Source organism: Nicotiana tabacum, chromosome 9 (assembly GCF_000715075.1).
Source record: "Nicotiana tabacum cultivar K326 chromosome 9, ASM71507v2, whole genome shotgun sequence".
NCBI classification, from domain to species: Eukaryota; Viridiplantae; Streptophyta; class Magnoliopsida; order Solanales; family Solanaceae; genus Nicotiana; species Nicotiana tabacum.
The window spans coordinates 108,738,750-108,755,970 of record NC_134088.1 but is presented as its reverse complement, the minus strand read 5'-3'; the positions used below and the strand labels follow the sequence as shown (position 1 = coordinate 108,755,970).

General features: G+C 36.4%; 1 protein-coding gene across 1 annotated transcript; it reads left to right on the top strand.

Annotated features, from left to right (window-relative positions):
• The first annotated feature begins 14,687 nt into the window (after positions 1-14,687).
• On the top strand, positions 14,688-16,884 carry LOC107820402 (uncharacterized). Its single transcript, XM_016646684.2, has 4 exons — positions 14,688-14,913; positions 15,011-15,095; positions 15,301-15,760; positions 16,427-16,884. Exons 1-4 carry the CDS (start codon positions 14,886-14,888, stop codon positions 16,700-16,702), a joined length of 849 nt encoding a protein of 282 aa, XP_016502170.1. The 5' UTR covers positions 14,688-14,885; the 3' UTR covers positions 16,703-16,884.
• Positions 16,885-17,221: the final 337 nt, after the last annotated feature.

The following is a 17,221-nucleotide window of genomic DNA, read 5'->3' as shown; positions in this document are numbered from 1 at the left end:
AGACACAGTGGAGTATGTAGCTCGGTGTCTAAATTTTTAACAAGTGAAATATGAGCATCAGCGACCGGGTGGATTGCTTCAGAAGTTAGAGATTCCAAAATGAAAATGGGAGCGGATCACTATGAATTTCATCATTAGGCTCCCACGGACTCATAGGAAGTTCGATGTAGTTTGGGTGATTGTGGATAGGTTGACCAAGTCAACTCATTTCGTTCCTGTGATGACTACCTACTCTTCCTAGTAGTTGGCTAGAATCTATATTCGCAAGATTGTCATACTTTATGGCGTACCGGTATCTATCATCTCTGACCGGGGTACACAATTTACATCACGGTTCTGGAGGGCAGTACAGCTGAGTTGGGTACTCAGGTAGGGTTGAGTACAACATTTCACCCTCAGACGGATGGGCAGTCCGAACGCACTATTCAGATACTCCAGGATATGCTTCATGCGTGTGATATAGATTTTGGGGGTGCTTAGGACCAGTTCTTACCACTTGTGGAGTTTGCTTACAATAACAGTTACCAGTCGAGCATTCAGATGACTCCGTATGAAGCCTTATATGGTAGGCGATGCCGGTTTCTAGTAGGTTAGTTCGAACCGGGCGAGGCTAGGCTATTGGGTACAGACTTGGTTCAGGATGCCTTGGAAAAGGTTAAATTGATTCAGGATCGACTTTGTACAACCCAATCTAGACAGAAGAGTTATGTGGATTGGAAGGTTTGTGATGTTGCATTCATGGTTGGTAAGCGGGTCCTGCTCCGGGTTTCGCCTATGAAGGGTGTGATGAGATTCGGGAAGAAGGAAAAGTTGAGCCCTAGGTATATTGGGCCTTTTGAGATTCTTGAGAGAGTTAGAGATGTGGCTTATAGACTTGCACTACCACCTAGTCTCTCTGCAGTTCATCCGGTATTCCATGTTTTTATGCTTCGAAAATATCATGGCGATCTGTCTCATGTGTTAGACTTCAGTTCGGTTTAGTTGGAGAAGGATCTATCTTATGTTGAGGAACCAATGGCTATTTTAGATAGGCAGGTTCGAAAGCTGAGGTTAAAGAACATTGCTTCCGTGAAGGTTCACTGGAGGGGTCATCCGGTCGAGGAGGTGACTTGGAAGACCGAGCATAATATGCGCAGTTGTTATCCTCATCTTTTCACCACTCGAGGTATAATTCTAAACTCGTTCGAGGATGAACGTTTGTTTAAGAGGTGGAGAATGTAATGACCCAACTGATCACTTTGACTTTTAGAACCCCGCTCCCCTAAATAAAACTCCACGTATATGCTTTTATAAAATTATGGCTTGCGGGGATGGTTGGTTCGGAATTTGGAAGTGTTCGGGTTGAAATCGGAATACTTGGTTCCTTAAGTTAGCCTTAAAATGCTAAGTTTGACTTCGGTCAATATTTTACGAAAATAACCCCGGAATAGAATTTTCATTATTCCAACAGTTTCGTATGATGATTTTGGACTTAGGAGAGTATTCGAAATTTTATTTGGAAGTTCGTAGTTAAATTAGGCTTGAAATGGCTAAAATAGGAATTTAAGTTTGGAAGTTTGACCGGGGAGTTGACTTTTTGATATCGGGGTCAGAATCCAGTTCCAAAAATTTTTATAGCTCTGTTATATCATTTATGACTTGCATGCAAAATGTGAGGTCAATCGGACTTGATTTGATATGTTCCGGCGTCGTTTGTAGAAATTGAAAGTTTCAAAGTTCATTAGGCTTGAATCTATGTGTAATTCATATTTTTAGTGTTGTTGGATATGATTTGAAGATTCTGTATGATGTATTAGGACTTGTTGGTATATTTGGTTGAGGTCCCGAGGGGCTCGGGTGAGTTACGGATGCCTAACGGATTATTTTTTAACTTGGCTTGATAGCTGAAGTTCTGATTTCTGCAGGTTCTGGTTTCCTTCTACGCGATGGCGTGAGAAGGTATATGATCGTGTAGGGTTAATTGGGCAGCTGAAATTTTGTGTTATGCGATCGCATGGGCGAGTCCGCGATCGCGTAGGTTTGGCAAGCTGTGCTATGCGAACGCGTGGCTAAGACCGCGTTCGCGAAGAGGAAACGAGGCAGAAGCTGGGCCACGCGCTTAATGCTTCGCGATCGCGTGAGAAGGCTCGCGATCGCGTAGGCTTACGGAGACTGTGCTTCGCGATCCCGTGGAATTTTTCGCGATCGCGTAGAGTTGGTCCGCGATCGCGTAGAAGAAATCACTGGGCAGAATATTTAAGTTCTGAAAATGGGACTTCGTCCCATTTTTTATTTTTAACGATTTAGAGCTCGAATTGAGGCGATATTTGGGAGATTTTCAGAGAAAATATTGGGGTAAGTGTTCTTATCTCAATCTTGGTTAGATTACCCGAATCCATCACTGTTTTTAACAATTAACTGGTGATTTAAGTTGGAAAAAATTGAAAATCCTCTTGGATAGATTTGAGAATTTGAGGGTTGAATTATTATTGAAATTTAGTCATTTTGGTATGGTTAGACTCGTGGTTGAATGGGCGTTCATATTTCGTAACTTTTGCCGGATTCCGAGACAGTAATTTTTGAGTTAATTTTGAATTTTTATTGAAAAATATTGTATTTTCTTATGGAAGTGATTCTATAATTTTTGTTGACTGTGTCGAATTAATTATGACTAGATTAGAGTCGATCGGTGTCGGAAAATCGAGGAAAAGACATACTACTTGGTTAAATTGGAGCAAGTCGAGGTAAGTGACTTGTCTAACCTTGTGTGAGGGAAATTTCCCCTAGGATTGGTATTGAAGTGATAAATTAAAATGTGTTGAAAGTCATGTACATGAGGTGACGAGTGTGTACACGGCCTAAATGTGAAAGATTATGTCTTTAAATTATGTAGATCGATGTTGCATATTAATTAAATAATTTTACCTTGTTATATTCTTCATCATTGATTTAAATATTTATACTTTAAATTTGTTTGACCTTTTCCTGCTAATTGTTTTACCTGTTTAGTTGAAACTTGATTTCTTTTATTCTGTGCATTATTGAAGGGTGATTTTCTTTAAATTAAATATTATTAATTTGAATTATTTGACATTTTAAACTTGGTATTGAAGCAACGTATTAAAATTTTGAAATACTATTTTGTTGAGTTATTTATTCCCGAATATTTTTGTGAGATTTTGTACTCATTGTGATGGAGTCGTGAGCTCTTTATTATGAAAAAATATTGTTGTTGATTTATTTCGGCAAATTGAAATATTGGGCACTTGAGGTGTAAATTGTGATATATTGTGATATTGATACGCATGCGGTGGTATAAGGTCTGGGTATTGAAACGCATACGGTGAGATAAGGGTGGCTTGATACACGTGGCTAGTAGGGGAGACTACTAGAAGTCATGCGGTATGATAAGGGTGGCTAAAAATGCGGGATGCTATTTCGGAAAAAATATTTTCTTTAAATAAATTATGAAGGCTCCTGCGGTGATATAAGAAAATGAGATATTGTGAATTTATTTATGATTTGGGACTACGATGCAGTGTCTCGGGAATGCTCTTGTTGATATTGATTTATGGCCGCAGTTGCCTTTGATTATTGTTGTGATTTTTCTTAAAGTTGAAAAGAATTCTGTTTTGTTTCCGCGAGGTATTAATTGTCATTATTTGGTATAACTAAATGGTGACATACTACTTGACTCATTTCTATTGTCATTTTATCTTATTATATTGTTAAACATTTTACCATGCCATTATTTATTTTTTCAGTAGGGTCTGACCTGACCTCGTCACTACTCTACCGAGGTTAGACTTGGCACTTACTGGGTACCGCTGTGGTATACTCATACTACGCTTCTGCACATCTTTTTGTGCAGATCCAGGTACATCTTACCAGCCCAGACATCAGTGAGTTACCAGTGTACAGAGATTTCGAGGTATATCTGCCAGCGTCCGCAGACTCCGGAGTCTCCTTCTATCATTATTGTGTTTTCCTTATTTTCTTAGACCTTGATATATAGAGAGACATTGAGGATAAATTCTTAGAAGCTTGTGACTTATTTTTATCGGGTTTTGGGAGTTGTAATTATTTGATTTGTAGTTTATTTATTTCAGATATCTATTATTATTCCGCATTGATAGGCTTACCTAATCTTAGAGACTAGGTGCCATCACGACCTCCTGCGAAGGGAATTTGGAGTCGTGACAATGAGGCAGTCATTTGAGAGAATAGAGATAAGCCAGTGAAAGAGATTATTTCATTACTAAAAAAGTATATTGAAATACAGTTAATTGTTGCCTTTATACATGTTCCATTAACAGTGTATTTAGGCTTCTTAACTAACTCCTAATAATAAGCTTAACTAACTCTCTAACAGTAATTAACGGCTCTCTAACAACTTCAATGTACAATGACAGTTATACCCTTTATATTATTTAATACCAACTCCTCTTGTCTTTTATAAGATAGGACACTGGGATACGATAATTATTAATTAATCTCAAAACAAAAGATTAAATTAATCTCATAGAACTTTCAAATGATATTTAAAATGGTGTTCATTTGTTTGACAAAAAAGCCAGATTTCTGTATTTTATTTCACTCCCACGAAACGTCAAGGATACTTTCCTATATTATCTTTTTTTTTATTGAACAAAAGACTGAAATTATACATTTCCTTCGGTCAAATGAACATATAAGTAGTGAACAGTCAAAGAAAGCAGAGAAAAAGATTCTATAAATGAATCAAAATGCGAAACGATGACTTCCGACTACGTTGACATTAGACTTTAATTTATTTTTCTTCATAAACAGATAAGGTATGTGTTTCTATTTTCCGAAAATTCCAAATGTGCATTTTTTTCTTCAAAATATGTCATGTACTATACTTTTAATCCACTCCTAATATTGGACGGATAAAGATAGATTTTAATCCACTCTATGTTTTACATTTCAATGCTACTTTAATCGACAACTACTTTAAAGATCTCTGACGAATTTCTATATTTAATTTAAAGGGAAATACTAAATAATCTTTCTCGTGTGTGATGATTTGCATCAAACTCCTTGTTTCTCTATCTGCTCATACAAAATGAAAATGTCATAGTTAATTACACAAAACACGCATACATGTACTTATAAAAAATAAGTTAATCTAGATCTCAGCCCATTAAATGTATTTTTTTTCCTTTTAAAACATCTTAATAGATCTAAAAATCCCATACACTATAAAAATTAGGGGTGTCAATGCTTCGATTCGACCGGTTATTTTATATAATTTGTGTCATACTAATTTTTCGGTTATTCTATTATGTATAACCAAAATTAGATTTTTCGAAACCGTCTCAATCATGTCGGTTTCTCTTCGGTATCGGTATGATTCAGTAATTTTTTAATGTCATGTAAAAGTCACTAGTAGAAGTAGAATGCAATAACATACGTACTTTTACAGGACTTAGCAAAACTCCATGATATTTTTACAGTTTAAAAGGTGATGAATTAAGAAAATATGAAAGATGACTAGAGTATAGATCCATTTATTATTCTACATCATCGTAAAAGAAACTAAGCAAATACAAAAATAATATAAATCACACGAGTGGAATAATATTAACTAAGCTGGGATTCAAGAATAAAGTCAATAAAAGATTAAATATTCAAAAGGATAAATTAAAATCATACGAAAGGAAATATATTCAATACATTGTAGTTTGTTACTCATAATCGCTATAATACCTTGTGTCTTGCTAGTGAACATGTTGGAAATAATTTAGTTTCAATAGGAGTAGCATAATAGGTTTGGGAATTAGGATTTTGAGTTTAATTACTTGTTGGCTTGTAACTGTTTCATAATTCCAAGGCCCAAAAAAATTTAATGCTTTATTATTTTTAAACTTAATATATAAATATATTATTCACATTGTAAATTTATTCGGTACGGTTCAGTATTTTTTGGTTTATTTTTATAAAATAAAAAACTTACCCTAATTATCGGTACGGTTATAGATTTATATAAAAACCTACGATTTTGTTAAAAGAAGCCTAAATTTCGGTTCGGTACGGTACTGATAGGCTATATGTATATCCCTGTTATGTTTTGATGGTCTAACAAACTTACTGTCAAGAACCAGATAAGAAACTTATTACACATTCTCAAGACCTTTAGATCAAAAGATTTCAGCTTGGGATATGGTTCAACTCTTCAGAGTCAAAAGGAACAACAGAGGGAACAGATAGCTACCGTTTCCCGAGAAAAATGCACAAGTCAACTGTTTTGATGATCTAACAAACTTACTGTCAAGAACCAGATAAGGAACCTGTTACACATTCTCAAGACCTTAAGATCAAAAGATTCCAGCTTGGGATATGGTTCAACTCTTCAGAATCAAAAGAACAACAGAGGGAACAGATAGCTATCGTTTCTCGAGGAAACTGCACAAGTCAACTGCCCCAGCTGTAAAGTTGTTGCCTGCACAAACTACAGTGCAGAAACAGTGCAGTATTCAACTTTATGGGGAGTATCTTTTACCTACTTTGCTTACATCATCCTAGTGATGTCACAAATGTATTATTAATATCAAGGAAGGTAAAACAAATCACTTGTACACTTAGAGAATTTACTCAAGCCACTTACTGTGATTGATCATCAAGAAAACGATTATCAAGTGCATCAAGAACAAAGAACAATACTACTACGGACCAGTTCCCCATATTAAGTTATCGTATGTCCTTAGTTGAGTTGTAATTTTGTAATAGTTCTTCAATTGTAATTCCTACTTAGCTTATTTAGAAGCATTCCGTAGGAAACCCTTTGTAAATCATAAACCCTTGTGTTTGTGTCTTGGCTAGAGTTAGTCGAGTTGTAAAGTCTTTGTAATAGAGTTATTACAAAGTGACTTGTAATAGTATGTTACAAGTTAGTGAGGAATTAAGAGGTTGATTCCTAGGTTGCATAGGTTGTAATCTGAAAGTTGCTCAGTAGAGTTGAAATCCTACAAGGGTAGGTCATGGTGTTTTAATCCCGTTATTTACTTTCTGTTGTGTTCGTATAATTTGTGAAAACTAATAGAGAACTGGTTCTCTATATAGTTTGGTGGACCCTCGAATTCTATCAATTGGTATCAGAGCAGGTTCTTTCTATCAGGCTAACACGTATAGAGGATCCTCATGGCCGCTTCGCCAAACTTCGAAGAAGGCCAGTCTACTTACAGACCACCTAGGTTCAACGGACAGTATTATGGATAGTGGAAGACTAGGATGCACGACTTCATCACGGATGAAGATTCAGAGCTGTGGGATGTTATTTGTGATGGACTATTTGTTCCTACCAAGAATCTTGATGACCCAGCTGTATCCATTCCCAAGACAAGGAATGAATTCAATGACGCTGATCGAAAGGCCGTAGAAAAGTCAGTTGTGAGCATGTCGATCTTGGATTGCTTAACATGTGTTGTTCCTTCGTGAGTTGTCTGAAGGGCTTCCCAGATTTTCTTGGCTGACTAACATGCCGATATCCTGTTGTATTCATCAGGACCAATGCCTTGTATGGGCTAAAGCAGGCTCCCCGGGCTTGGTATGAAAGGTTATCAAATTTTCTTCTAGAAAATGGGTTTACACGAGGGAAAATTGACAACACTCTTTTTTTGAAGAAACAAGGGAGGAACCTGCTCATTGTTAAGGTATATGTTGATGATATCATTTTTGGAGCCACGGTTAACTCTCTTTCTGAAGAGTTTGCAAAACTCATGGGGAGTAAGTTTGAGATGAGTATGATGGGAGAATTAAATTTCTTCCTGGGACTTCAAGTGAAGCAATCTCAAAAGAGAACAATGATAAGTCAGTAGAAGTACATCAAGGAGCTGCTAAAAAGGTTTGACATGGAAACATCAAAAGTTATTGACACTCTTATTGCCACGGCTACTCGTCTAGACATGGATGAACCTGGTTCTCCTGTAAATCAGACCATGTATAGAGGGATCATAGGGTCACTCTTGTATCTCACTGCAAGTATATCAGACATTGTGTTCAGCGTGGGCCTTTGTGCAAGGTTTCAATCCAATCCAAAGGAATCTCATCTGAAGGTTGCCAAGAGAATATTGAGATATCTCAAGGGAACGCAGGACCTGGTTCTCTACTATCCCTCAGGTGACAGCTTTGATCTTATTGGGTATGATGATGCTGATTATGCAGGATATCTGGTGGATAGGAAAAGCACGTCTGGAATGGCACATTTCCTGGGTTCTTGCCTAATCTCATGGGGTACAAGGAAGCAAAACTCAGTGGCACTCTCAACTACAGAAGCAGAATATGTAGCAGCTGCTTCTTGTTGTGCTCAATTGTTGTTGATCAAGCAGCAGCTGGAAGACTTTGGAGTGTTCTCAGATTGTGTTCCATTCCTATACGACAATACAAGTGCACTCAATATGGCCAAAAATCCAGTCCAACATAAGAGAACCAAGCACATTGATGTGTGTCACCACTTTCTCAGAGACAATGTTGAAAAGGGGCTCATTTGCATAAAATTCTGCAACATAGAAGATCAGATTGCAGACATATTTACCAAGGCCTTGAGTAGAGAACATTTTGAAAGAAATCGTCTAGCACTAGGGTTGATAAAACCCAACTGAGAACCTGATCCCTCGATGATTTGCTATGAAAGAAATGTTCAGGTAAAATTAGCTAAAAAGTATTTTCTGGCAAAGTCTAACTCATCTCTATATAGGTAGACACGTATGATAATTACATAGCAAATAGGTAGTTGATGCAGTACGCGCTGGTAAAAAAGGCAAAGCTTACAGATGCAAGATTAGTCAGGGAACCTGGTTCTCCTGACACAGGTTAGTAGTTTCTATGTTCTCTCATGCACAATTTTGAATGGTTAAAACAAGTGCCACATCATCAGTGTGTCAGTTTCTTTTCTTTGCGTCTTTTGAACCCAAACGTCTCACCCGTTAGAAATCGACCCGACTCCCAAAACTGTCGCCTTTTCCTAACCGGTCCCTCATCAATCTTAAATACATCCATCACCATCACAACTCCTCACATCAAACATTAAAATTTTCCTTCTTCTTTCTCTCTTTAAAACTACCCATCTCTTCTCCTCAACTCATCACTTCTCTTCATGGCTGAAAATCACGAAACCTCAAGTGTTCCAAGTGACACCCCTATTGCGTCCTCAGCCATTCAAACACCGATATTAGACTCCTCCCTCTATACCACCACTAGCCAAAACCCTAGGGCAGAGTCACCCTCACACTCCGTCTCCTCTCCTATCCAATCGAGTTCTGGTTCTCATAGGAGTCGCAAAATCTCAACTCCTAAAAGATTTATGGTTACAAGCTCACCTCCTGCCTTGCAAGAAAAACTGGGTAAAAAGGGTCATGTTGATGAAGAAGAGAATCAGGAAATCTCTAGTCTTCCTTTGGATGAAGGCTTAAATATAGATCCAACTTTTGGTTTTAAGAATGCTTCAGTTCCCAATCTTGAGCCTACAGGTACACCTTCTTCTTCTTCTGTAATTTCAATGGAGTTACAAGAGAAAGAAGCAACAGATAACATGTTATCTATAGCTAATGAAGGGGTTGTTATAGAAGGAAGTGTGGATGGGTCTGAGGCTCAGGGGGAAGAGTCTAAGACTGTAGTAGAGGGTAGAGAGTTTGTGGCTGTTAAACAATCGGCACAGGACAATACTACTGGGGTTCCAAATGAGGGACCCGATCCCTTCTCAGAGGATCTAACTCGGGGTCCTCTCAAAAGCCCTAGGTCAGTATTGATCCTGCCCCCCCCCCCTCCCCCAATTTCGATGATGAGCCTTTGTCTGTAGTCATGCCTGAGATAAGATCTGATTCTGAAGAAGTAGTTGGGGAAAGTAAAGAGGATTCTGATAATATGCCAATTCCTAGCTTGACTAGGCGTAGACCAATGGTTGCTCAAGAGTCTAATCCTAAGCAACCTACTACAAGGTTGCAAAGGAAGGAGGCTCTTGTGTCTGCGCTTAAGAACATCCAAGCTAAGTCAAGGAGAAGAAAATTAGTGAAAGATGGGAAAGTTGTGAGCGAGAAGACAGTGCTAGTTGTGAATGTGGATGATGAAGTAGAAGAGGAACCTGGTTCCTTGACTAGAAAGCACTCACAGAAGCATGTTCTCCCCAAGACTAAAAGGGGATCTTCTGTGTCTGCTGAAAGTCTGAACAAGTCTGATGATGTTGTCGCTAGTGAAAATGTGTTGAAAGAATCTGGTGATAAGTTGGTAGAAGAGTCTGGTGCCAGGGTGATGGAAGAATTGGGTGAAAAGTCTATGAAGTCTAATGAAAAAGGAAAAACTGTTCGCAAGTCTGCTAAGAGAAAAGCTGATACTAATGAGTAACTTGGTTCCTCAAAGAAGGCCAAAGTTGGTGATCCAAAGAGTGCTGGGAAAGAGACGTTGAGGAATCAAAAAGTGCTATGGGGCCGCACATTTGTCCCTGATATTTTGGAGGAGGCTGGTATGAGACAGCTGGTTGAAATTTGTGAGTTTCAACAGTGGACATATTTGTTCACAAGTGATGCTCCAAAGGTGTATGAGGAGGAAGTTCAAAGTTTCTATACCGACCTCTTCAAAGTTGAGGATGATCACATCTGCGTGCTGGTGAATGGAGTTGATATGATAATGGACTCTGCTTTGTTGAGATCTATTATGGATGTGCCTGCTGAAGGGTTGTCTAATGTGCAGGGATCTTGTTCTCAAAATTTCAGAAACGTCATCTTGAAGGACAGAGCAGTTCAGCAAGGGGAACGGGTACAGAAGAAGGCCCTTCTTCCAGTGTACCAACTGCTATTTGAGATGGTGAACAAGGTCTTGCTCCCTCGTGCTGAAGATCTATCACTTCTCGTGCAGACCTGTTCCTCATGGAAGCACTGGACAACTTCACTACCATCAACCTGCCTGGGATCATGATAGAGCACATACAGAAAGTGGCAGATTTTAAGATGGTAATCATGGGCTGCCTTATGGGTTCCTTCTCACCAAGGTCTTTGAGTACTTCAAGGTTCCTCTGGGACAAGCTAAAGTGGGCACTAAGAAGCAAACTTTCTCCAAGTCCACTCTGGAAGAATGTGAGTGCATTGATAGGGCTGGAGGAGTTTGAAGCACTTCTACCATTTCTCAGTTGATCAAAGCTCAGAACAGTGTTACTGCTGAGATAAGGCAGTTGAAAGCAATGTATGCTATTCTTGAGAGTCAGTTGAGTCAGCTTCAGGAGGCACCTGGTTCTAGTATCTCTCAAAGTGAAGAGGTTGCCCGTCTCACCAAGGAGAATACTGTGCTCAAGAAACAGGTGGAGGACCTGAAAGAGAAACTGCTCAATGAGCAAATGTCGGCGAATGCTCGAATGGATCTCATCCTCCAAACCCTTGCCTCTGCCTCTAAGCCCTCTCCTTCCAGTTCTCCCTAAACAGTGTCCCCTCAGTGTCAAGTCTTAAGTATTAGTTTCCTATGATTAGTTTTTTTTATGATGTTTGTGGTATTTGTTTTTGTTGTTCTGAATTGTGGATGGTTGTCAGTAACATTGACTTTGCTCCCTGTTTTCAAATCCAAATTGTTAATGGAAGTTTTTCCCTTTTTGTTGTATATGCCTTATCTTTATGCTCTGTTTTTAGTCATGTTGTGTGCATACAAGTAGCATGAGTTAACTAAAGCTAGACTTCTTTTTACTATAAGCATGTTACTAATCTTTTTATGATGCCAAAAGGAGGGAAAAATAATTCAGGGGGAACAGGGATGGGAAAAAGATTCAGGGGGAATTCAGGAAATGATGGTTCTTAGGGGGAACTTGAATTATAAGTTTGTCATCATCAAAAAGGGGGTAATTGATAGGTTATATGTATATCTCTGTTATGTTTTGATGATCTAACAAACTTACTGTCAAGAACCAAATAAGGAACCTGTTACACATTCTCAAGACCTTAAGATCAAAAGATTCTAGCTTGGGATATGGTTCAACTCTTCAGAGTCAAAGGAACAACAGAGGGAACAGATAGCAACCGTTTTCCGAGGAAAATGCACAAGACAACTATTTTGATGATCTAACAAACTTACTGTCAAGAACCAGATAAGGAACCTGTTACAGATTCTCAAGACCTTAAGATCAAAAGATTCCAGCTTGGGATATGGTTCAACTCTTCAGAGTCAAAAGAATAACAGAGGGAACAGATAGCTACCGTTTTCCGAGGAAACTGCACAAGTCAACTGCCCCAACTGTAAAGTTGTTGCCTACACACGTTACAGTGTAGAAACAGTGCAGCAGTCAACTTTATGGGGAGTATCTTTTACCTATCTTGCTTACATCATTCTAGTGATGTCACAAATGCATTATTAACATCAAGGAAGGTAAAACAAATCACTTGTACACTTAAAGAATTTACTCAAGCCACTTACTGTGATTGATCATCAAGAAAATGATTCTCAAGTGCATCAAGAACAAAGAACAACACTACTATGGACCAGTTCCCCATATTAAGTTATTGTATATCCTTAGTTGAGTTGTAACTTTGCAATAGCTCTTCAATTGTAATTCCTACTTAGCTTGTTTAGAAGCATTCCGTAGGAAACCCTTTGTAAATCATAAACCCTTGTGTTTGTATCTTGGTTAGAGTTAGTCAAGTTGTAAAGTCTTTGTAATAGAGTTATTACAAAGTGGCTTGTAATAGTATGTTACAAGTTAGTGAGGGGTTAAGAGGTTAATTCCTAGGTTGCATAGCTTGTAATCTGAAAGTTGCTCAGTAGTGAAGTTGAAATCCTACAAGGGTAGGTCGTGGTTTTTAATCCCGTTGAGCTGGAAATTTTCCACGCAAAAACTCTCAGTGTTATTTATTTTCTATTGTGTTCGTGTAATCTGTGGAAACTAATAAAGAATCTGGTTCTCTATATAGTTTGGTGGACCCTCGAATTCTATTAGGTACGGTTCGATCGGTTTAGTCGGTATTTAAATACTCATTGACACTCGTAATGAAAAGCCTACACTTACACTCCCCGTGAGGTAAATCTGTAACTAAGTTTATCAAAATAATTATTAAAAGATGAATAAAAATTATATATAAAAAGTTTTTACATATTTATTTTTATGGAATTTAAAGAAGAAGTTTAGGTTTTAATTTATCTTTTATAGTTATTTTAATATACTTAGTTACCTATTTACCTCACAGGGGTGTAAATATAAGATTTTCATAGTATATGAGGTGTGAGTGTTTGATTTTAAATACATGGGGTGTATCTGAAACTGAATCATATTACAGGGCCGTTTAATATAATTTACCCTTCTTTTTTACGCAAAACAAATCTCGCTTCTGCCATCTCTCTTCCAACTATCAAAATCCTTGTTGGATATTCTGCGGTAGCGGAGCCAGAATTTTCATCAATGAGTATCAAAATATAAATAATTAGATATATCAAAAATTCAAAAAAAGTCAACGTATAATAAATATACATTAAAAAAAATATCTAGCAATATAGTATAATTTTATGGCGAACGAGTGTCGCTTAACACCCCTTGGTTCAATGTAGCTCCGCCGGTGGTATTCTGGAATAGGGATTCTCCGGTTTTGATTTACTTTTAATGGTAGTTTTTAGTTTTGAGATTAAGATTTAATAAGACCCTTTTGAAATATGATTTGAGAAGACTAGTGCATGGCTAAAAATAGAAGGAACCCCAAATGAATGGGAACACAAACTGTTTTACAGTATATTCTTGAAAGTAACATTTCCATCTTTTTAGTCAAATTTAAGTGCTTGTCCTTTGCTATTTGTAGCCGCTCTTTTGAAGTAAGCACCATCTGAAAGGGTTAGGAAACTTCTAATCAAGTTGGTTATTTGTAATATAATGTTTTGATAGACCAATTGTGCGTGCAATCCAAGACAGCCCTCCTTAAAGCAGGTGGAGAAAATACAAAATTGGTGGGTTGATCGAATTGCATTATGTTAGTCAATATATATATATATATATATATATATATATATATATATATATATATATATATATATATATATTATCAGTTATTATTTTTTAGAATGACTAAAAATATATATTTATGTGCCCTAATCAGTCAATATAATTTATCTTCTGTCAAGATTCCAAAATCACCTACTAGACTAACTCAATTTTGTAAGAAGACAGACGAGGTTCAGAAAGTAATGTTAAATGAATAAAAACTCGATTGACCATTTGATATGATTGCTGTGTTGTTTACACGATTAAACTTGCACAAATATTGCTACATTCTAAACATTTATTAATTCTTTTTACAAAAAAAAAAATATTGAACAACAATTTTATCTTTTTCAAACATGCAAATGACATCAGGTAGCCATTTTTAAGCATTCAGTTTAAAATATATTCACATTTTATTATATATTTAAATATTAGCTCATTCGCCAAAACTTCAGGATGAAGCGTCCTGAAATTTATATCTCAAAGTTGAAACTTCAGGACATCAAGTCCCAAAGTTCAAAAACTGTATTCAGAAATTTGAATCTTATATCCTGAATTTTAAATTGACAGTTTAGAATTTAGGATACTTAGTTCTTAATTTTAAATTAGCAGTTCAAAAATTCAGAATTTACTAATTTTTAAATACGTTGTAAATTATGAATATCTTTTAAATATAAGGCGACTACTAGTGTACTTCGCCCTTTTCAGACCTGTGAGATCGACGTGCTGATTTCGCCCAATTGGGCCTTAGTTATAAACTAATGAGGAGCGTCTGCAGTAACCGCGCCTTACTCAGACTTTAAACCTGTTCCCGCTTTTGATCAACATTTGAACTTCAAAACGAAAAGAAAAATACTTTTACTGACACTAAAATTCCAAATCCAAATCCAAATAAATATTAACAACAAAGGACTGCGAAAATTTGATTGAACTCTATTTGCTAACAATTATGGATCTTCATCCCACACCATTTCCAGGTAACTACCCACGTTCTTGTTCAAATTTCACTACCCCATTTATTTTTCTTGGTTTATTCTTAATATGTTTGTCTGATATAGTAATACATATTTACAGGTAAAGTTCTACCCGTGAAATCAAGATTTAACAAAAACATCTCCAGAGCACCGAAAACCCAATCCAAGGAACCATCCATTCCCAGGTAATTTAAAAAAAACTGAAACTTTTTTCAGTTTCTATAACATATTTGCTACATGTTCAACCGAACTCAATATCAAATTTCTATATAAGTATTATAAAATTTCAACAAATATTAAATTTCGAACTCATAATATCAAATGTTTAATAGGTTCAATCGGAAGACTTTAAAGGTTGAACGCAACAAATATAAATATCTATTTTTGCAGGCAAAACAGAGTTTTTGGTACAGTTAGAAACCCAAATGTACCAACAAAGACAGTATCAAAAAAGCCCGTGGCAAAAGCTTCATCTGGGGTTTCTCAAAAACCATGCAAATCATCAAAAAAGACTCAATCTTTAACTGATTCTGCTACAAATCCAGTGATTGAAACTGCCAAGAAATCTACTGAAGAAAACATAGTAAGACAAAGAAAGAAAAGTGTGTGTTTCCAAGAAAACAGAGATGCTGTTGAGCCTCAAACTCCAGTGAAAAAATCGCCTAATTTGGTGAAGCCTAGACTTTCTGGTAGCACCCCTTTTTACAGTGCTGTAAATTGCAGTAAATGCAGATTTGATAGGCTGGAGACTTCATCTTATTGGCTTTCTCAGATTAAATTGGCTGAAACCGTTGGAAAACACTTTGTTTCTGCTGCTTTCTTTCGACTCGCTCTTGAATCCAAAGCTGAGGTTCATTTCTCTCTCTTTATTCTTTGAAAATTATCATACGTAGTAAGTATTGCTTCATAGGGTTTTCATCAATTAGTAAAAAGCAGTTTTGAAGTAGTTACACATATTGTTCGAGGAGTTTAATTTCTATGTATTGATTGCGTAAAAAAAGGTTTTGCAGTGTCAACAATATTTATCATTCTTAGTAGGCGCTTTGACATAAAAATTGCTAACTTTTGAAAAAAGAAAATAGGTATTTAGAGTTACGTTGAAAAATAGTATTTGGAATTTGAAATTATGTTTGTATATGCATTTCACAGGAAAAAATATTGCAGGTTTATTAGCGGGGAAACACTTTTCTCCGAAAAATTTGAAAAAGTGACATTTTGAAAAACTCATTTTCGAAAAATCTCCAAAAACTTACAAAAGTTTTCATGGACAATGATGTTTTTGAAAAAAAAAAAAAATTTATGAACAAATGGGTCCTTAGTAAGTAGAATTAGTTAAATGAAAAATAAGGCGGGTTACCTGCTACAATAAGTTGAAATTTCTCTAATTACAGTGTCACTATATATAAGTTAAATCTTGGTCTGAGTTACATGTATATTTTGAATAATGTCAATAATAAAAGAATGTAAACTTCTTAGGAGCATGTACTAACTTGAATTTGATTTTTTATTTTGTTAGCCCTTTAGGAATATTATGTTGGAATTGAAAAGGTATTTGAGACGACACAAGCACTTATCAGAGGGAAAAGAATGGAAAGAAGTTTGTTTTAGCTATGGAATACTGAAGGATGAGGGCAGTTCTGAGGATAATATTGGAAATATTAACAAGAACAAAAGCAATGAATTGGAATGCACCATTGAAAAAGAAGAAGAAGAAGAATCAAAGGACTTAAACCAGGAAGTGACTGAAGATGGTGTTACTCAACTAGGAAATGAACTTCCATTTCCATTATAATTTATAGCATCGATTATTATTGACTAAAGTTATATATATAGTCTTTGTTTTACATATATTTTAGTTGGTTTGTGGAATATTGGAGTATTTACTTTGAACTGTTTCTTGGAGATGTTTTATGGAATTCCAGTATGTCGTGACTAGGGAATGTAACTAATAAAAAGTCTTGGTTGTTCGAGTTATTCAGTATGAATGATTAATCTATTGTACTTCTTATCTTGTAAAATGGTGTAAAACACCCCCAAATCCCAATTATGTTTAGGGGAAAAGGTTGGACTTACTCCTATACTATAGTAAATAGTCTACGTTTTGAAAGTATAAGTGGAATAAATATTTATTTATCATATATTTTATTAAAGGGCGAAAGGGGGCGAAAACAAAAAGAAGAAAGGTGCATTCCGAGAATTGAACTCGAGACCTCTCACACCTTAAGCGAGAATCATACCACTAGACCAAATGCCTTTCTTTGCCTCGCTGATTTAAGAGAATATCTAGCTCTCTTGATTTCAAACTAAATGT

What these genes read in the sequence shown, in the direction of transcription:
- LOC107820402 (XM_016646684.2), top strand. Translation starts at nt 14,886, where the DNA reads ATGGATCTTCATCCCACACCATTTCCAG. An exon ending in AAGGAACCATCCATTCCCAG is followed by an intron (nt 15,096 to 15,300) that starts GTAATTTAAAAA and finishes CTATTTTTGCAG; the next exon opens with GCAAAACAGAGTTTTTGGTA. An exon ending in CTCTTGAATCCAAAGCTGAG is followed by an intron (nt 15,761 to 16,426) that starts GTTCATTTCTCT and finishes TTATTTTGTTAG; the next exon opens with CCCTTTAGGAATATTATGTT.